This window comes from Haliotis cracherodii, unplaced genomic scaffold, assembly GCF_022045235.1.
Source record: "Haliotis cracherodii isolate W230 unplaced genomic scaffold, xgHalCrac1.p SCAF_19, whole genome shotgun sequence".
Taxonomy (NCBI): domain Eukaryota; kingdom Metazoa; phylum Mollusca; class Gastropoda; order Lepetellida; family Haliotidae; genus Haliotis; species Haliotis cracherodii.
This window is the reverse complement of record NW_027266274.1, coordinates 5,001,693-5,024,131: the sequence shown is the minus strand read 5'-3', so window position 1 is coordinate 5,024,131 and position 22,439 is coordinate 5,001,693. Positions and strand designations below refer to the sequence as shown.

Below are 22,439 nucleotides of genomic sequence, written 5' to 3'. Positions count from 1 at the left end.
CCAGAAATGGACTACACATATTGGACATATTCCATGTCGGGAATCGATCCCGGGTCTTCGGCGTGACGAGCGAACGCTTTAACCAGTGGGCTACCCGACCGTCCCTTATTATTATGAGGTGAGGTGAAATTGGGTTTAAGATTATTGCACTTATATAGCGACGTGCATGCACGGGTATGTGTGTGTGTGTGTGTGGCTGCTTGTACTAGTCCGGACTGATGCCGATTTATAGTGCTAGCCCACCGAGATACCACGCCGCAGTTTAACATGAATACCCCACTCAGACACAGTATACTGACTCCGAGCCGACCAGTCCTTGTTTTAGCCCCTTAATGCCGAGACAGGGTAACAACAAGTACCATCTTTTAACGTCTTTTGGTATGACGCAGCCGGGAATCGAACCCGGGACCTTCCGCTCTCCGGGCGGACTCTCTACCACTAGACCATGGAGGGGGTTCTTATTATTATGATGTAAAACATCACACAATTAACATAAATAGACCACTATCAATAAATCAAATATAATGTCGTCTGAGACGATGCTACAAATACCAAAAAGGTAAAACCAACTCTCACAGATGCCATGTTCAAACAGGAATTCCCGGAGTTGTGAATCATCGCTTTGATCAACAAAAAGGGAAATATATTTGGTTTTCATAGAGAGAGCCAACAAACTGATACACGTGCACCTGGCGCTTGTAATATAGGGACAATGAAGGGGCTCGAAATGTAAGCTGTAGAGATAACAATTTATCTCTTGCACACAAACCGATTTAAAGTCATTCATACACACAGTTCCAACTCTGTTCCTGAAATCACGCTCAAATCATTCTTATGGGTTATTAATTCATCTCTTGTCAATAAGTGTCCCTTGCGTCCATATATTCCATGCTGTTTGTTGTATATAGGAGATTACAGCCAGAGGCCACCTGGCGGCCATGATGTATGTCCAGCACAGCGCCCTCTACCGGGATTTACCAAAGCTGCGGGGGTTTACAGCTAATAGAGCGCCTTAACGCTTTGTCGTGATAAACTTCTTACTTGTGCTTTAACATGAAAGTATGTCTTCGTTCCATGGGACATTACTCATCCGTGTATTATTCATGGGTTCGGCGGAAAATGACTTTGAATACCTTTCTTGTTTGAGTAATAACGTTGTGGGGTGCCTTATTTTTTGCTCCGGCGATAGAGGCAGATTTGTGATCCATTATTACCTCCGCCATAAAGACAGGGGGTTATAACATGTTGACTGTACGAATCAGTAGCAGGAGTCAGTGTGCTTGCACTCAACATCGACCTTTGGCAGATTGCTAGTACTATTTGGACATAGGTTAGACAAGACCAACGACATAATTAAGTCAGCATCTTGACATGATATCTTGATATGTCAGTGCCAATGGGTACCACGGTGTGCCAATATGTCAATGACATTGGGAGTCATGCGCATGAATATATCAGTGCCACGGCGTGCCATGGTATTTCAATATGTCAGTACAACAGGGTGTCAATGTATATCAATATGTCTGTACCACAGAGTGTCATAGTATATCAATATGTCACCATAATAGAGCGTCGTGATGTATAAATGTGTCAGTATCACAGGGATGTGATTGTATATCAGTATGTCTGTACCACAGAGTGTTATAGTATATCAATATATCAGTACAACAGGGTGTCATTGTATGTCAATGTGTTAGTAACACAGAGTGTCATAGTATATCAATATGTCAGTACAATAGAGTGTCGTGATATATAAATGTGTCAGTATCACAGGGATGTGATTGTATATCAGCGTGTCAGTACCATATGGGTGTGATGGTATATCAACATGTACCGTAGGGTGGGGTGCGTGAGTGTGTGCGTGCTCTAGCGTGTCGTGACACTTTAAGTCAGTGTATACTGACTGTATACTGCCCACACTGTGGGTTGTAGCAAGTTGTTTAAACTGTTGTCGCTCGGGTCCTCGAAATACTCCATGTTTACTGATAACATCGTCACCACTCGAGGGTTGCCCTCATAAGCAGCTATATCAGCACATACCCACTACAGCACTACCTGTCTATACCAGACTCTTGGGAATATGGACGACGGGGCATTATGTATACCAAACAGTTATTTATGGTAGCAGCGATAATAGTAGAATCGTAGCAAATGTTGGTGTGGTAGTCGTCGTCGTCGTAGTGGTAGTAGTAGTAGCAGCAGTTATAGTAGTAGTAGTAGTAGTAGTAGTAGGAGCAGCAGCAGCAGTAGTAGTAGTAGTAGTAGCAGCAGTAGTAGTAGCGGCAGCAGCATGTAGTAGTACATGTAGTAGTGTAGTAGTAGTAGCAGCAGCAGCAGTAGTAATAGCAGTAGTAGTAGTAGTAGCAGCAGCAGCAGCAGCAGCAGTAGTAGTAGTAGTAGCAGTAGTAGTAGCGGCAGCAGCATGTAGTAGTACATGTAGTAGTGTAGTAGTAGTAGCAGCAGCAGCAGCAGCAGTAGTATTAGCAGTAGTAGTAGTAGTAGTAGTAGTAGTAGTAGTGATGCCATGCCGCAGCTTAACATGAATGCCCCATGCAGACACAGTATACTGACTCCGAATTATGTAGTCGAAACAAGTAAAATGGAAAAGATACTTGCATGAAATGGATTTAAGTCATTTATCTGGTATATGTACTGCAGAAATGTATGTTACTGCACCCTTTTTTGTAATCTGGATTTCATATCAAACCCAGGTACGTCCCCATCACCACTCTAGGTACTAGTATGTAAGTAGCATACATATTCTCGTGGGTGCAGGCATTCAACTGGAATACTGTTCAATATACGTGATTATAATTTAGTTATACAAACGGTGCCAATGATAAGTCGTGTTTATTGTTTTTCTAGGTTCTCAGGATGCAAGTTAAAGAACGAGGTGAGTCATTACAACTTTATTTTATCAAAATATATATCCTGTTTTGTCATAACGCATCAGATCAGCGTTCTTTGCATATTTTGATATTTGTTATCAGACGACATGAAACAGCGTAACGGTCAATCAATATCGACATTTTTGTAATTTTTGAAATATGTCTTATCGCCGTCCTTTGACCGACACAAGCCGTCAGAGGGAACGAAACCATTGAGGAGGATGAACAAAGGATTTATCTATCCCTAAAGCGCCATGTTGACCGCCGTAACGGCCTCTAACCCACACACTAAGTAGCCTCATTCTTTGGCTATCCGTCTTTGGCTAGGGGAAACTAAAACATTGATTACGGTTTTATCTTCAAACTCAAGAACATAGGCTAGACACGAAATGACAAGCATGGCGAACATTCCTGCCACTTCTCGCTATCCGCCGACCAACTTCCGCGGGACTTCGCGATGCTAGTATTGTCTCGCGTTGGGCTCAGAGGCTGTCTGTACCGGAAGTTGCTGACAGGCGGAGCTGTCAGACATTTTGCAAATTAGTTTCGGAGGATGTTTGTAGAGGTGTAACTTCCTTTAAACCTGTTAAAATAGTACAAAAATCCATAAACCTGTTTTACATCTAGTAGCATATCCGTTACGCAATGGGCACGAAGTTTGTAAAAAAAAGTCACCGGGAAGTGGCAACCTTCAGCCTGACAATAGGAAGGTGTGAGAATGCGAAATTGATTTTATAAATAAAAATAAGGATGGACTAGCTTATTTTTGTGAAATTTAAGAGCAAATCTATCAGCGAATCTGTGGTCTTTTTCATCTTCTACAAAGAAAATCAGCTTGGTACATACATTTAGTGTGTTTATATGCCCGAAACCCCTAAGCGTTGACATGAGCATATATATATATGATAACTTTCATAATAATTCCTTTAAAATAATCTCATTTGTTTAAAGGGCCATTATTACAGTTTGTCATTTAAACTATGTGATGTCACCTCACAGAATACTTAAAAGAGTTCTTTCAGCGCTTTTATCACCATTCGGGGGACACCAAGAGAGAGATTCACACATTGCCTTTATTTTTTAAATCTTACACAATTTAGTCTTTGACGTAGCGAGTGGAGGCTTTAGCCAGATGTCTTCACCAGAATTAACTACAGGAGGCTATAAGTGACCGAACATGGGGCTCAGCAATCGAAGGCGTTGAAATTCGCTGTTCAGAGTTGCGGCACTTGGGCCTTTCAGGATGCGATGATAATTATATAAAGTGTTCGAATCCTAGATTTTCCTCAGTTTCATCCTTGATTTGTCAGCACCATAGTTGTGCTCGTGGCTATCGTTGTTAGAAACGTAGAAGATCGGCATCCCAGCCTCTCTGATGCACCGTTATGTAACCGTAGTACTGTTAAAAGTAACGTTAGACCGAACTCATTTCACCCAAAATACCGTTATTTGAACATACTAGAGATTCAAAATAGATTTTCGTAATATTAAGTATATATATATATATGTTCATTTTTCAATAACACTACAAATGCTTTGCACCGCGTGACAGCAAGCATACACCAAGTACAGATCATAAGTCAAGTTGAATATGAACCATTGCCGATGAGATTTACTACCCCTGCACCCCGTCACTGACCCCGCCCCGCTTCCTGGGGGCTGTAAAGCTGTATATCACCCCCTATAACATTTTTCCTGGGTCGTGGCAGATTTGTTCTCTGGGGGTCTCAACATTTCACTTAACAAGGTGCACTTTTTTAACGATAAGCTGAGATGATTTAACATGCTTTGTTAGACCATTATCAACTTAACTGTCCTCTTTTTGTGACCGTCAAATCAGACGTAGTATTGCTATGCCCAGGTGCAGGTGGCAAGTGCGAGGTGTTACGCGATTGGCCTCAGTAAGTTAATAAAGATTTCATGACTAAACAAAATCTGATGTCCGTTTATTTCTTTTACGGGGCGGTTGAGTAAATTAGTGTTTGAAGCGCTCGGTGGTCGTGCAGCCTTAACAGCAAGTTTGCCTTTTGCGCGCAATAGAATCAGTTTGGGGATAATCGAGACTGGTGATTCTCTGGCTTTGACGTTTTATATTTAAGCAGTCAGCACCAGTCTGTTAATTATGGCGTCTGGACAAGACAAAATGTTGTCACTGGAAGTAAGCAGCGAAGTCACGCCTGACCAACCAATGCCTTTTCAGTTCAGACTGAGGCACTGGTGGCCGAATGAGTATGGTTTTACGCCGCATTTAGCAATAGTCCAGCAATATCACGGCGGGGGACACCTGAAATTGGATTCACACATTGTACCCACGAGGGGAATCGAACCCTGGTATTTTTCCTGACGAGCGAACGCTTTAACCACTGGGCTATATATTGCTGGAATATTGCAGAGTGTGACGTTATACAACAAACATACAAACATTGTACTTGAATAATATCATTTGTTAATTATTCGTCATCAACAACCGCACACAGTAAAGTATCAAATGTCGTTGTTGCGGTATTCAGACACATCAGCATTATTGGTTGTGGTACGTTATTATGCTATACCACTCAAATGACGATGTCGGATATACAATATGATCGCGCCTGGTCGAGTGGTCTATGAAATCGTGTGCGCCAAATTCCGCTAATTATGAGTTCGAATCCCCAATCCGCCCCAATGAGCTAAGCCGAACGTTTTATTTTGGCGCAATAAATCGATATAATTGTTAATGTAACGTATACAGGACATGCGGCTTCACTGTAGAGCAATTGAGCATGCATACACTCGTTTGTTGGAACGCTAACACAGGCTCCGACGTTTATACAAGTTTATACATATAACAATGATGGGCGGTCGGGTAACCTAGTGCTTAAAGCGTTCGCTTGTCACGCCGAAGACCCGGGTTCGATTCCCGATATGGGTACAATGTGTGAAGCCCATTTCTTGTGTCCCCGTCGTGATATTGCAGGAATATTGCTAAAAGCGGCGTAAAACTATACTCACTCACTCGCTATTCGAATGAACGCACACTAAGTGAAAGCCAATTCTCATAGATATAAGTAGTGTCTTTTATGAATTGAGACCTTATTTCATGGGTGTTATGTAAAACAGTTAATCATTTACTGTTAGATGGATCGAACAAAACAAAAACGGACGAACAAAAGGTTTTGTTGCTTATATCTTTCAAATTGTTGGCACTGTCAATTGATCCGTATCTTGTCAGACGTCAAGATTACACCTTTATTTTGCAAATTGAAACTCGGGATAATTTATTTCTTTAGCAATAAGCACATATCATGTTAGCGATTATTCTCGCGCGTTGACGTTTTAAATTTACAGCATCCTTAAATTCCAGATATCTGTAATATAACAGCTTCAGGCTTAGCACCAGAGGTTGGAGGTCACACTTACTGATAGTGACATCCTCATCTTTCTCTGATGTACATTACCCGGATTAGGATCTGAAGTAACGCTAAATCTCGCGACAAATCTCGAGATTAGTACATTTAACATTTTGAAAGTTAAAGTCAACTTTGTGGTGACATGCTTGAGACCCATGATGCCGGCGTGGTTAGTGTTTTAAACCGTTACCAGATAAGTCGCGTTGGCGAACCACCAGGGTTTAAGGATCAGACTCAATGGCTATGACGATAAGACTAGTTGATAAAGTGATAGATATGTGGTGTTATTCGTAACAGCTTACGGTGACGTCATCACTACAGTTCCGCTATTCTCTACATCGGGATGATAGTGACCGCGTGATCTCAAAATAAACCCTGTCAGGCCATGAAAGGGTTTTTTAAATCTTTCTTATCATTATGCTAAACATTTAAACAAGCTGTGTGGCCGAGTTATTTAGGGGCGGTCAATAATGTTTAAGAAGTAGTTTTATCCGGAAGAAAAATTCGGTTTAAATAATAGTTTTGTGAATGTCAAAGTGTTTACTTATAACTTCACTAGCCGACAGTAACTTAGAATTCATTTGAGGAAGTGTCTGTCTGATGTAAATTTAAGGGGATGAGCTTGGCAACGTGGTTATTTTAAAAATAAAAAAATGTTAGTTTGTTTTATTATAACTTTACAAATGAACCTTTCTGTCTCAAATTCTATACTCTTGAGATCTTTTGATTGTCTATTAGAAGTCCAGGCTCACGATGCTAAGGGTTTCATTTTCTTGATCGTCGTCAATTGCAATTCGCTGTTAGTCTTCCGTTTCAGTGTAGCAGTATAGATGTTAATACAATTGTGAGGTTAAGTAGCCAACATTTTGAGAGGTGCGGCTTTCATCATTTTAATTATCCTTTCGCGTGGTAACATTACTTGGTACGAGCCAAACGATCCGTCGTCGTGTAAAGGATTAGATATGTCAGAAGGGGGCGCAGAAACTGTTCAGTTATGAGCTTCAAAACTTTTCTTTCGTTAAACTGACACGTCTAAGTTTTTGTTTGCACACCCAGGGAAAAGTCGGGTGTGTGTGTGCGCGCGCGCGCGTGCGTGCGTGCGTGCGTGCGTGCGTGCGTGCGTGTGTGTGTGTGTGTGTGTGTGTGTGTGTCACAGACAATTTTCGCGTGTGGTATATTTATATTTATATCTTAATAAAAAAAATACTGTTAGTCAATCATTTTAACATATTTATTTAAAAATACATAGCCATACTTCAATGCTTATATTTTCTTTAAAATACATTACTTTTGTTGTCCGAATACGGTCGTCAATCCTCGTCCTTAATCTATAGTTTGAGTTCAGTGTTTTTTAGATATCCCCATTCAGGAATTTAGTCTTCGCGTTTAATTTCGATTAACGGTGAAATGTACCACACCATTCACTGCTTAAAGTCAATCCTTTGTAATAAAAGAAGTAATCAAGTATTTGGTCCATGTAACTGACGCCTGTCATTGGTATACGTATTATGATTTTGGTCTCATATATTGACGATTGAATGTTATCTAAACTTTGTCCGACATCTTAATCTTTGTATAACCGAAACCTTTCTTCACCACTCCTCGTGTACTAGTCAGATACGAGTAGGTATAGCTGTTTAATCAACCAGCAGATTTGTCTAACAAAGTAGTGAAATCCTTTTAATCCTCCCTAAACGCCGGGCTTAATTAGTGTTGTATGGGCGCTGAGTGTAGTGGTGTGGAGACAAGATAAGCGGTTACTTTAAACGGAGGCTGCAAGGAGCAGAGATCAATTTCGGGTAAAGGGGTAATTTGTCATCCAGCATCACTTTCTTCTGTGATAACTGACGGTGGAGTCGCCGACAACCCAGGAACGTGATTTGATGACTGCGAGTCGGGAACGTTACTACCGCTGTAAAGCTGTGCAGTAGAAGAGCCTCTGACCTCCTGTGACAACGTCCCACTGATGAAATTACTTCATGAATTAAATCAAATAATAATAATTATTAGTAGTAGTAGTATTAGTAGTAGTAGTAGTATTAGTAGTAGTAGTAGTAGTAGTAGTAGTAGTAGTAGTAGTAGTATTATTATTATAACAACAACAACATTAATAATAATAATAATGATGATGATGATGATGATGATGATGATGATGATGATGATGATGATGATGATGTCGATAATGCTAATAATAGTAATTTAAAGATTGAAATGAAATGTATGTAAGATAACTCCCCAAATTTACTTTTGTGTGAAAATGTTAGGAAATAATTACTCCTAAATCGGTTAAGGAATATATAAAAGCCTGACCGAATTATCTTCTTGCGCAATGTTGGTGTTGGTGTTCTTTTCATAGTTTGAATTTGATTATGTAGATAATAAACTTATTGATCAAAATATCTGATACATCCTTAACATATTCTATAAGTAGGCATAGCTTCCCCTATCTATGTGATTATGACATGACCATGATTATTCCACTGTTTTACTTACCATATGCCCTGACGGAACACATTGCGATTCTGAACTCTGTCGCTATAATATCCCAGGATTTTCATTGATCGTATGACATGTCGGAGGCATTTTACAATCAAAGTTTTTAAATGTTATTAATTAGTTTTATATATGTTATAACTATTGAACATCGATACATACTCTTTTTTGGTAGAATTCTGAAAATGAAAAATATGTAATGACTGGGACTTTAGTTAAAACCAAACTGAAAACTGTAGAAGCTGTAACTGGCAGAAAATTTGAATTTCGTACAAGAAAACACTTCATTCTAATTTCAGATTTTCAGATTCTTACAAGTCTTAAACCACACTCTTCTGTGTATTACATATATATCTCTATTTTCAATATTAACTCTGGTTATGATGTATGTACCTTGAAAAATAACCAGTTATTTACCACACTATCCATAATAATCATCTCATGCATAACCCATGCATATCATCGCATGCATACCCGGAGCAATATGTATACAAACCGCGCACGTACATAGTACCCGTGAGCATATTGTGTACTGTGGTTTACTGTTAACTGGTAAAAATAATTATGATGATATGGATGATATGAACTCAGAGATTTTTATCTCTTCTATGTACACAAACCACTTGTCAACACAGGCCGGAATAGCTTAGTGGTGTTTATGCAGCCTGGCGTCGACGCGAAATCACTCTTGAAATGTTTTTTACCTTTCAAACTTTCAGTTGGGGAAATCAGACATATCACAACCTTGTAAATAACACAAGAACAGACATGCATAAACTGATATTGACATTCTAAAATTATTTACCTATTCAAAAATTAAAAGCGACAAAACTCTTTCAATATTCATAAGAAATATATTATGTTAAAATCGACTTTACGATTCCGACTATGTCATGAGCATGTGTTTATGAATCACTAAAGTTCGCTTAAAGTTGAGCGTATCCTGCACTGTGGCATCCATCACAAACACACGCAAAGGCAAGTCAATTGTTCATCTATAAAAGCATAGGACATGTGTTACAAGTCAAAATACGGAAATGGATCTGATATTGTTTATGTCACTGATGCGTCAAACATCAAATTTAGTCTTCAAAAAGTTTATCAAGCCCATATTCGCTTTTACTCTCTCAATCTTGAAGACGAGGAGGGTAGTTTTAACTGCTTAAAACTGACAATATAAAATAAGACCATGAACACATATATGTTTGGTTTGGTGTGTGCATATAACTCCTACAAATAAACGCCTGCACTGAACACATAGGTTGTGATGTGTTGGTCCAGTCAAACATTAATTCCTTCTTCCTTCATTTCGGTGTTGATGGCGATGTTGATCTACCGTCGTCCACAGAAGTCAAATACCAACTCACATCATCTGAGTTTCGGGATGAGGAATTTTAAACCCACCTGAAGAGCGTTTGCTCAGCTTTTCTAGAATTTGTCAACATAAAGATGTAGAAGTTGAGGCTAATCCCTAACGAGATTAGATAATGACTTCATTTTGATATTAGCGACCAAACATTGTCTGTAATTATTTGCTTTGCCAACTGTCATGTACATACCTACGGACTAGAGGCAACACATTAGCGCTGCTATTAAACCATTAACTTGCCCGAAAGAGGTCATTTTTCACCCGTGGCGATATCCACCATGGTCTCAACAAAGTTACCTACAGATCAAAGATAGGTAAAGAACATAGAAGATGCTCGTAATGGTTAATGGAATGTCAAGACAAATTTTACAAATTAAACATCGCAAGTATATGGCTGCATTGCGGTATCCCTTGATTTCTTATAACATTTTCTGGCTTCTATGGTGAAGAATACCTGTATGAATTGGAAAAAAAAACGTCCACCATATGATTATATATATATTTTTTTATATATGTTTTATCTTATCTGGAAAAGATGAGAGAGGATAATAGCCCTTTTTTACCCACAGGATCTGCATAATTTAATAAATGAACAAAGCCTTTGGGATTGTTTCAGATGTGTTCATATGAATGGGATTTCGATTTTGTTCATTTTACACAATTGAATGTTTTGGACATAATAGAAAACACTGAATACATAGGATAAATTGTGTCAAAAAGGCTGATTTTAGGGGGGAAATCAGGAATCGTTTTTCTAATATGCGAACATGATCAAGTCTTTGTCCCAAGAAGATTTTCAAAGAAAATCTAGATAAAAATGTTTTTAAATATAGTGGCAAGAATCATCTTCGGTAACGGGCTTTCTCAATCTTAGATTGTTATTCGAAGTTTAAAACATCATTCAATTCAGTCATATTTTCTCAAAAATAGGTTGTCATTTGAATTTTAAAACATCTCTCATTTCAGTCATACTTTCTCAAATATAGATTGTCATTTGAAGTTGATAACATCTCTCATTTCAGTCATACTTTCTCAAATATAGATTGTCATTTAAAGTTTAAAACATCTCTCATTTCAGTCATACTTTCTCAAATATAGATTGTCATTTGAAGTTTTAAAAATCACTCATTTCAGTCATACTTTCTCAAATATAGATTGTCATTTGAAGTTTAAAAAATCACTCATTTCAGTCATATTTGTGTATTTGATCAACTCTGAAGTCAAAAGTCCAAACCTTTTAAGTGAAAGAAAGAAACAAATCCCGATGTCAGTCATAAGACCATATCTGATAATGTTCATACCAATGTTTCAAAGTTTTCTGCACCCTTTAAAATTTGACATTTCTAGTAGGTCACAGAGGTCCCGTATCCTGCTTCTTTCTTTGTTGTAGCGTGGGGCGTGTGTCTGTTCACAGAGACAAGATGTGGGTCCTGTGTTTCAGTATTCAATGGCGCATGTATCCTATATGTGGTTTTTCTTTTCCATAGTTCCTATAAATGAAACTGTATATTTTATACGTAAACAAGAGCTGTTAAACCAACATTAAGATTTGCTCATGAAACCTCCTGATCAATGATACCTCGTTATTACGGAAACCTGGCTTTACGGATTATTATTGAAGATTCGTACAAAGGGATTTTGCATCACAAAATGGATTTGTTAAATTGGGAGCGTCGCCAGCCGGCGTTTGACTGCACATATGTGTATTTAGGACCAAATAACTATCAGTGATGTATTATTATCTTTAGTAGTATATCGCCTTCTTGTGAATTGACAATTTACCAAACATTTCCTTTTTTTTCATTTGACCCCATACAACACCAGTACAAGCGAACCTCATTAAACCAGCCTGATTGGTTAATTCATTCGTTTAACTAAACAACACACGACGTATGATGTTTGTCTGTCAATAACATTTACAGAAGTAAATAACTAGTTAACTTGTGAAAGTCACATTATAGAGGTTCTAAACGAAGTTCGGGAAATCAACTGTGTATATTCCCAACACTGTTGCGGGAAAGGCTATGCTTAGGCATCTGGAAATGTGAATACATGTTTATTAATATTAATATTTGACAGGTGACCGAGTGATTTATTTCGCTATGCCTTGAAGTTCAGTCCTTTCGTCGAGCCAGAATTCGATTATCGAAGTTTCGAACCCCTTACTGATTATAAACTGCCGGGCAAAAGAAAGTATACACCCATGTTTAATGGTGGCTAGGAATGAAACAAGCAAGAAATGGATATTCGATGGTATTTGATGTGGGTATTATAGTTGTGATCTTAAGTTTGCATTGTTACGGCGACAGTTTTCAGCGTTATTGATAACGTTTGTAATTTTTTGGTAAAATTCAAATTTCAAGTGTATACTTCCTTTTGCCCGGCAGTGTATATGACACTTGGTTTGTCAGCACCGTACCCGTGATTGTTGGTTCACCTTCGTGGTACACGTCTTCAGTCTGCCTCGCCTCGGGTTTTCCTCCCACATCAAGCCGACACACCGTGATGTAACCGTAATGTTGCTCAAGGCGGCGACACTACTTGACAAGCATTCACTATTTTAAATATATGTTCCAGGGCGGCTTCACTCGGAAGTACTCATTGAGTTCAAAGACCGGAACTCTCCTGCCAGACTTCCCCAACGCTCGTTTCCTCATCCTCCCCCTCTCTATACCGCGGGAGAAGGTAAATAACTAACACATCATCATTCACTTTCAGATTTGTAGATTTCTTTCAAATATTAATATCTAACTTGAATACTTTGATCATTCACTTTGTAACATTTTAAAGAAAAAATATGTTGTTATGAAAGCAGAATATTCATACAATGTACACCTTGACTAGTTTTAAAGATGCGCAGTTTTGAAATCCAAATTAATACAATATATCAACTTTCATTAACGAATCAGTTGCATCCCGTGAAGATCCAAGTCAGAATTGGTCTTCAACAACACATTATTGTCGTAAGAGGCGACAAACGGGATGGGGTGGTCAGACTCGCTGACTTGGTTGTGCATGTCATCGTATCCTAATTGCGTAGATCGATGCTCATGTCAATCACTGGACTGTCTGGTCCAGACACGAGTTTTTACAGGCTCCCGTCATACAGCTGGAATATTGCTGAGTGCGGCGTTAAACAACAAACAAACAACATACATTCTTTTTACCATATCATGTCAAGCATGCATACATTTTTCCGTGCAAACATTTCACAATATATGGTATTGTTGCAATTATTGTTATTATAATAGGCGCTTGTCATTTTCTTGTACTTCTTCGCCGCGAATAGCTGCAAGATTGTTGATGTGGTGACAAACAATAATCACTTACTCTTGTTCTTCTTGTGAAAAAAGGGGGCACGGGTGGCCCAGTCGTCTAAGGCGCCACGATTCGCTGTGCAGAGCTGCGTCCCTTGGGCACACCAGAAACCTATGATTGTGGGTTCGAATCCCGGTTCGCCCCGATTAGGTTTCTAGGATTGTCAGCACCATACCCGTGCTCGTGGGTTTCATCAAAGTGGTAAACGTCTGAGACCTGCATCACTTCGAGCTTTCCTCCAACATTAAGCTAACATGCCGTGATATAACTGGAGTACTGTTAAAAACGGCGTTAAACCCAACTCACTCGCTCTTGAGAAAAAAATAGGTCTTTCATTTATAATGTTCCTGGCTTCATAAAGCATCACACAGTGCTTAATTACAATAATTGAACACACGGCCAGGAACAAGAACCCCGTACCTATCCTTATGTTATACAATAACACCTGACACAGTCATTTACCAAACAGGCGATGCACAAATAACGAATATAAAGCACTTTTGTGTTCAAATGGCCGTAAGAGTCGAGCATTAATCTTCATACACTGTGTCTAGTGCTGCCATCACTCATTCACAGACTCACACAGAAATCAACCTGGGATATTAATTCCATTTGTAATGATTAAAGAGACTGCGAACATAACTGTAGGAAAATTAATAACTAAATGATATGCGAGATAACAGGCCTCACCGCACAATCCATTAAAATTTCAAGAAGTAGTAAATTTATGTCTGTCTTGCCCAACCGCTAGTCACGTCACCGCCTTCATTGTGCATGGTTCTTTTCTCATTTATTGTAACATTGATAAACCAAATGTCGCCGTGTGGTTATTAATTGTTCTAAAATCCCGACTTATTCCGAGTCTGAAATGCCGAGAGCACCTTCAAAGCCTTGGCAAACACGCGTTATTTAGACGGAGCCCAATGGGCAGGCTGTTTTCGAGGGGGAGCTGGATGAATAGGAGATTTATTTGGCTTGTAATTTCCTCGGGGCCGTGGTCTGTCCGGAACAAGGGGATGGAGAAGCGGGTGTGTGTGTGTGTGTGTGTGTGTGTGTGTGTGTGTGTGTGTGTGTGTGTGTGTGTGTGTGTGTGTGTGTGTGTGTGTGTGTGCGTGTGGAGGGAGGGGGGGGGGGGGGTGATCTGCAGAAGGGCGGGGTGGGAATATGGTGATATACTGCGGAGTGGTTGGAATGTTTTGTGGCATGGTCTTGCTTAACTCACTGGGAAACTTTGTATCTGCGGAAACATGCATGTATGTGAATAACAAATGCATTAAACATGGTAGTCTACTGCTCACTGTTGTTCTCTGAGAATTATTGTAAACTTCTGTACAATAACAGATAGTCAACTGCCATAATTCCAGCCTAGTTCGACAACGGTGGAAACTGGACTCATATAGTCAGTTAACTCCCTTGCCTCGGAAAGATGAACATATTCCCACAAAGGAAAACAGTTTTAGGCGACCATGTGCGCCAACGGAGTTTGAATTTTGTTTGAAACCAAATTAATTTGTTCTACGGGTTAACAATGTTACTAACACGGGAATATTCTTGATTCCAATTGAACATTTTCTTTGCAGGGGAACATTTTTACAACCAAGGGAATATTTACTTTACAAATCAGCTTTTTCTCCTCAAGGGATCAGTTTCAGTTGCAGGAGAATATCTTTCTATAGTTTCCTGCCTGTAGCTGTCATCCCTTTTCCTCAATACTGAAACATACATATTGTGAAATAAGTGTTCCCTGAATCCAGTCTTGTCCTGGACGCTATTATTTGTGTCAATTATGAAATATGGAACCCATCTTTCCATAATTAGGACAATGATAAACTGATAAAATGATAAATTATGTTCATGTAATTAGCGTTAGAGGCTAAGTTTCCCGAGTTTGGTGCTGTTTTCATGGGGTAACACTTGTTCGGTAGCGGAGTCAATATTAACTATAGAAAGACACATGGTCCAGCATATTCACATGTTTCGGAATCTCCTCAACCCATTCTTTAACATGTTGACCGTTGAGCAGTGTGAGAAACTCCCTTAGATAATTTCCTCTATTGGTTATAGTCTCATTTGTTTGGACGTTGTCTTTCGCATCCAGGTCCCTAAGATGGAATCGAGAGAAGCGTGACATTGATGGCAGTTTTCCCCCATGAAATTTAAGCACGCGATTTAAGTAGGGATTTGGCAGCTTCAACCACATTCTCTAGGGTCCGACAGAGAGTGGCGCGTACCCTAGGCAACGTGGTAAGACTGTCGACGTCCCTTTGATGTGGACGTTGATAAGAAAAGAAGCGGCAAGGCACGGAGCGCGTGCACAGGGTTGCGTGTCCATCCACATAGATTCGCGATCCTGCCTTGTCATGTTGCCTCGATGTTCAATCGATAGTAGAGGGATTTGTGTAGATACACTGTACACACTTCATCGCGTCACAACTGTAGACCTGATGGGAGTGAATCAACCAGATATCATGACGTTATGTGTCATCCAGTTCTCCATCAGAGCAAGGTGCACGGGTGGCCCAGTCGTCTAAAGGCGCCGCAATACGCTGTGCAGAGTTGCGTTCCTTGGGCACTCCAGAAACCTATAATCGTGGGTTCGAATCCCGGTTAGCCCCGATTATGTTTCTAGGTTTGTCAGCACCATACCCGTGCCCGTGGGTTTCTCGAAAGTTGTAAACGTCAGAGACATTCGGGCTTCCCTCCCACATTAAGCTGACACGACATGATATATCTGCAATACTGTTCAAAGCGGCGTTAAACCCATCTCAATTACTGAGGGATTTGAAGGAAAAATTTGTGATGGTTTCACTGTGGGGATCTGACCTGAATAATTCTGCGCAGTTAATAATTCATGACAAAATTTCAGTATTAATATGCATCAATCACACTAATATAGTGACATTCCCGCGTTATTTCTTAGAATTGATAATATATAAGGATCGGGTGATGTGACTTGGATTGTGTGTGTGCCTTGACGGAGTGCATTGTTGTGTGAAATGAGTGTCTTCAATCACTTGTTTGTCGGGCCCAGAGTCGGTTCTTTACATGCCCCGTAATTACTATGTCCGTCATATATGTGATTGATATATCTGGTATGTATCTAAGTGCCGCTTTAAACAAAGACATACGTGACCCATGATTCATTATGCTGTTCTTGTATTTGCAGGTGGAGACGTTCATAATGATGTATAAAACCCACTGTCAGTGCATCCTAGATACGGCAATAAACTCAAACTTTGAAGAGGTAAGACTTATACAAAGAATTCTTAGGTTTTTTTTAGCGATTTACGGATCCGGTCGAAGAGAGTGAAGGGCCGCAGAAAGAAAGCCTTAGGAAATAACACAGTAAAAATTCCAACCGTTCTACTTTTGACAGATTCGAAAAATTAAATGATGCAAATAGTAAAAGCTATTAAAAATGTAACTGTGAACTTCTTAAATAGTAACTGATTAAATAACAGCACAGGCATAGTTTTTCTGGACACTACAAACTCCTTTTAGATACATTTTATGATGATAATAATAATAAAAATAATAATATTAATAATAATAATATTTTCCGTCCCTTTGACGCTAATGTGATTGACACAATTAGGAAAAACATGGCAAATATGCGGACTTCGCTTTCTAAATGTCACGCTTGCATCCCAAGTACCAAGTTGCCCTACCACCCATTGTTCTCGGTGCCTTAGGTTTGGTACCTCCCAATCTGTTGATTGAAATTGGGAGAGTGCACCCGGGGTTGCTACCAGGAATACAACCCTTCTGTCATTCTCCGACAAGTTCTGGGTGGTTTCGACTAGACTGCGCTTCCTGGGAGAAGTCCCATTCGCTGTCTGGGCTGCGTGTAGAGAGGGAAGGGCCCTGAGCTTGGGAAGGGCCCTGAGCTTGTGATGAGCCTAACTACTCTGACTGTGCCAGGATCAACCAAACCCTCTTTGCTGCATTTTCTAATTTAATCTGTAAATAATAATAATAATAATAATAATAATAGATGATGATGATGATGATGATGATGATATATGCATCTTTACACATCCCTTAAAACGTGCTATACAATCATTTCCCGGGTTATTGTATGCCAAGCGGGACCCATTGGCCGCTGGGTCAGAAACAACCGAAGCCTAACCTTATAAAGATCGAAGTAAATACATCATAAACAACTCCATCAATGACTACTTACCCTAAGCTGACGAAATGTTATATTTTTAGTGCCCATAATCGATGTGGGCAAATATTGTTTTTCTTTGATAGAAAATGTATATTTCTTACAGTCAACCATTCTTTATATCTCTCCACACATAAATGCATACATCAGTAATATGCAACCAACACTACCACATCTCAACGTTACCTGCGGGTATAGTTTCGTCCAATGATACTATGTTCCATGCAACTACCGTTGACACCAGCATCTGCCCCCGGGCTGTAATGATTCTTAATAATTACATGCTGCTCAAGTCGGCAAACAACCAAATCGTCGGATATTAATCCAGGTTCGTTTCAGACGCCATTTATTATCAGAAAAGATAGCATCACCCGACCTCTAGCACACTGGGGTTGATTAATTGAGAAACTATGGGACCAAGCGTCCCCCACATCCCTGTTCTAATCTCGTCTGTACTCGTGTTCTAGCCAAATAGTAATAAATTATCCATTTTGACCGTATTTGGTGTGGGCGGCGTCCAATTTTCCATACCTGACGCTATCTTTTGCTATTTGGCGTTGTTCTGCAGGCAATATGCGCTCAGAGAAAATGAATAATATCGAGGACCTATGTACATATCATCCCACTGGCTATGATTAATTAGTAAATAAATTGTATATGACTATTATTATCTGGCATACTATAAGATCGATATAAATGTTGTTTGATATATATTTTAGTATGTATTTACACATGCGTTTTTATTTGTGATGTATTGTGTAAACAAGAAAATGAACATATTTTGTTTGGCGTTATATAATAGACACAGAACGGTAGTTTTGGAGGCAAGGAGTAGAACATACAGTAAATATAAATATTAGTGGGCAAAGCGGCACAGTGCAATTATAAACAGAACGTGCATATTTTCATTTATTTTTGTAATTCATAAATATACAAAAGAACGTTTACCACAATATTTCATATTTATTTTCAACCAGATGATGCAAATATACCAGATCGATTCCGATTTGTATAATATTATAAAAAAAACATAAGAACTATTAAGTAGGTAAAAACATTGGAATGGTAACCATGGTGATGAGACAAAAATGTTGGTGGAACTCTTCTAGATAATTGCGAATGACTTGAAATTTTATTTTATTTTGATCCGAGCATCCTTTGATTCTTCATCCTGCGCCCTCTTGTTTCCAGATTCAGAACTTCCTGTTGCACTTCTGGCAGGGACTTCCGGAACACCTGCTCCCCCTGGTGGAGAACCCCGTCATCATTGACATCATCTGTGTGTGTGACTCCATTTTGTTCAAGGTCAGTCCTTGTCATTCGCGAGATGAGAAATGCACAAACACCTTTATTCAAACAACAATGCAGCTTTCGACAACTTCCAGCATTCTCACTTTCAGCATGCCTGTACATAGGTTGGACATTTAAGCAGGGACATGTTAAGAACGGCTACCATGATGTCAGTTTTTACAAAAGGGGAAAAATGTGTGATCTAGAAAGACTCATTAAAGTGAAACCTGTTCAACCAGGGCATATATCACAAACACATGCAAAGGCAAGGCAATTGTTCACCTGAACATATGAACAAGTCAAACTAAGAATTGCATCGTATGCGTCAAATTTGGAAATATTTCAATGTCAGTAACCCTGATCAATCAACCTTTGTGCAACAGTCTCTAAGATATTCGTGAACACCGTTTCGTTTGGGTAACACATTTCTAAGTATCATTTCATACTGATGTTTGGTTGTTTTTTTAAATTTCAGGTTTTAACAGAAGTGTTGATTCCAGCTACAATGCAAGAAATGCCCGAAACGTAAGTAGTTTTTTTATGTGTTTTTTTTCTTTTTACCTGGACACAGGTGGTCTTGTTGTCTTTCGCGTCGCAAATTGTTTACCAGAATGACGCTGATTGCGAAATACACCACATATGAGCAGATACTAGTATCTGGATAAGGGCGGTATATAAATGTATAGTATGCCTACCGACAATGACTGTGAAAGAAGAACTTTTCTAAAAATGTTAGCTTCCGCGGTGATGTGGCCGTCAAATCGGCTGTTTCAAACAGAGGGGGCTTATTGTGATTTGATACCTCTGATTAACCATTCAAAATCAAGTATCTACCACATTCATGGTAGAATGTATAATAACAGGCATATATCCTTGCGAGTCGGGAACGTACAACTAAAGCTGTGCAGTAGAATACCATCTGAACTCCTGTGACAACGTCTTACTAATGAAATCACTTCATGGATCAATTCCCATTGTTTTGTAAGAAATCAGAACAAACTTATTGAAACCGGCCAGCACATACGGCAGCATAGTTTTGGCAAAGAATTATAACTTTTCTATTAAAACCGGACAGGCCTGATAGCAACAGATCCAAAATCAAAACCGGACTTTTTACCGGAACAAAAATTCGGATATTGACCTACCAGAAAACGAAAACGTACATACATGTATATGGCTCGCACGATGATGTCAGATGCTCTTTTTGTTTTAATGCGTTTCCAGCTTATTGCCATGTTCTTCCCTATAGGCTGCTATGTGATATCAGGAATTTCGCCAAGCACTGGGAGAATTGGGTAACAACTTCACTAGAAAACCTCCCTGACGTCCTCGCCAGCAACAAACTCCCGGTAGCAAGGAGGTTCGCCTCATCGTTAAAACGACAAACATCATTTCTTCATCTTGCCCAGGTGAGGAGCAACACGCACATTATCTTGTGTAGGCACGGATGTCACGCCCCAATCACACGGCTTGACTGAGTCCAATAAGGACCTCGCTCAGCTCTAGCAGGACGCCATATTGGAAGTAGTTTCGTCACGTGGCTATCACATGCAAGAACATAAAATGGCGACTGTTGTGAACTGAATGTTACTGTTTCCGCTTGCTGTTATCTTAAAGTCAGAGTGTATGCCTAATGTCTGTGTTAAGCACGGAACTACTTGTCTTCAGCAGTGCGAACTGTATGCGGAGGTATCTGTTGTTCAGTCGTTTACACAGTGACTTGCAATGTCCATACGCCATTGATGCCCGATGTTTTATATAGGTAATGGAGTAGGTCGAATCGACCAGATTGGGTCCACAATGAAATGAATGTAGGTTCGAATCCAAGAAACAACCTGATTATGACTTGTTTGTCAGCGACATAGCTGTTATCACCAATGTAATAAATGTCCGAGACCTGTGTCCTTTCGGGCTTCGGGTCCTCTTTAAGCTGACATGTTGTGTAACTCAAATACTGTTCAAACTGATTTGAAACACTCACTCACTCACTCATCGATCACTCGACGCTATACGCTCCTAGTTAAGAGTTCGATACTTGACACGAATATGACCCTTGGTCTATCAGCGCCATTTTAAGCCGTGATCAATGGCTGCGCCTAACTGATAACCGTAGCCTTGTAGTTCAAGCGTTGGCACTATCACGCCAACTATACGAGTTCGATTCCTCTGAGCCATGGTTAGTTTGATGCTATTTCTGTGCGTAGAGGGTAAAAAAAGAAAATCACTTTTGAATTATAAAAATCACAATGTAACAAAAAAAATCACGTTGTCACTGTTCCTTTTCCTTTGAGAATATGTTTGACAATATAAACAATTAACATGTTGCATTGAATACCCCCAGACGGCTCGGCCAGTCCTTTACGACGCTCAACTAGTCAATCAATCGATAGCCGATATTGATCGCATTGATCTCAGCAGTATCGGTTCTCAGGCACTTAATAACTCGAAAGACGGTGAGGAGACGGAAGTGAACGCTGAATGTAAGTATCGAGAGAGTAAGTATTTTTGTACGTTTAAAACACTGTCACTCTGTGTGCTTCTTTCTCTTTTCTGTCTTTGTGTCCACAAACTGAATCTGATTTAAGTTAAAGAAAATATTATTTAAAGATTTTTTTCACTCAATTGCGAACGTACTGCAAAATCCTATATCACGCCAATACCGACGCAAATCCTAGAGAAACCTGAGGAATCCATGACAGAACAGCTCACCCTCTGGGGGCTTCTCTGACAGAACAGGTCACCCTCTGGGGAATCTACGACAGAACAGGTCACCCTCTGGGGAATCTATGACAGAAAAGGTCACCCTCTGGGGAACTGATGACAGAACAGGTCATCCTCTGGGGAATCTACGACAGAACAGCTCTCCCTCTGGGGAATCTACGACAGAACAGGTCACCCTCTGGGGAATCTATGACAGAAAAGGTCACCCTCTGGGGAACTGATGAGAGAACAGGTCACCCTCTGGGGAATCTATGACAGAACTGGTCACCCTCTGGGGAATTCATGACAGAACGGGGCACCTCAGGGGAATCTATGACAGAACAGGGCACCCTCTGAGGAATTCGTGACAGAACGGGGCACCTCAGGGGAATCTATGACAGAACAGGGCACCCTCTGAGGAATTCATGACAGAACGGGGCACCTCAGGGGAATCTATGACAGAACAGGTTACCCTATGGGGAATCCATGACAGAGCAGGTCACCCTCTGGGGAATCTACGACAGAACAGGTCACCCTCTGGGGAATCTATGACAGAACAGGTTACCCTATGGGGAATCCATGACAGAGCAGGTCACCCTCAGGGGAATTCATGACAGAACAGGTACCTATGGGGAATGCATGACAGAACAGGGTACCCTCTGGCGAATCCATGACAGAACAGGGCACCTCTGGGGAATTCATGACAGAACAGGTCACCCTCAACGAAATTAATGGTAGAACAGGGCACCTCTGGGGAATTCATGGCAGAATAGGGCACCTCTGGGGAATCCATGACAGAACGGGTCACCCTCAGCGGAATTAAT

The 22,439-nt window shown here is 40.0% G+C and overlaps 1 protein-coding gene across 1 annotated transcript in view; it reads left to right on the top strand.

Annotated features, from left to right (window-relative positions):
- The window catches only part of LOC139467041 (DNA-binding protein RFX6-like), a 78,675-nt gene that overhangs the window by 42,530 nt on the left and 13,706 nt on the right, over positions 1-22,439 (top strand). Inside the window, exons 6-12 of the mRNA XM_071248753.1 lie at positions 2,866-2,893; positions 12,717-12,824; positions 16,624-16,701; positions 18,817-18,930; positions 19,391-19,440; positions 20,165-20,324; positions 21,257-21,410. Of these exons, the coding sequence (XP_071104854.1) occupies positions 2,866-2,893; positions 12,717-12,824; positions 16,624-16,701; positions 18,817-18,930; positions 19,391-19,440; positions 20,165-20,324; positions 21,257-21,410 (692 nt within the window). The remainder of the gene's footprint in view (positions 1-2,865; positions 2,894-12,716; positions 12,825-16,623; positions 16,702-18,816; positions 18,931-19,390; positions 19,441-20,164; positions 20,325-21,256; positions 21,411-22,439) is intronic.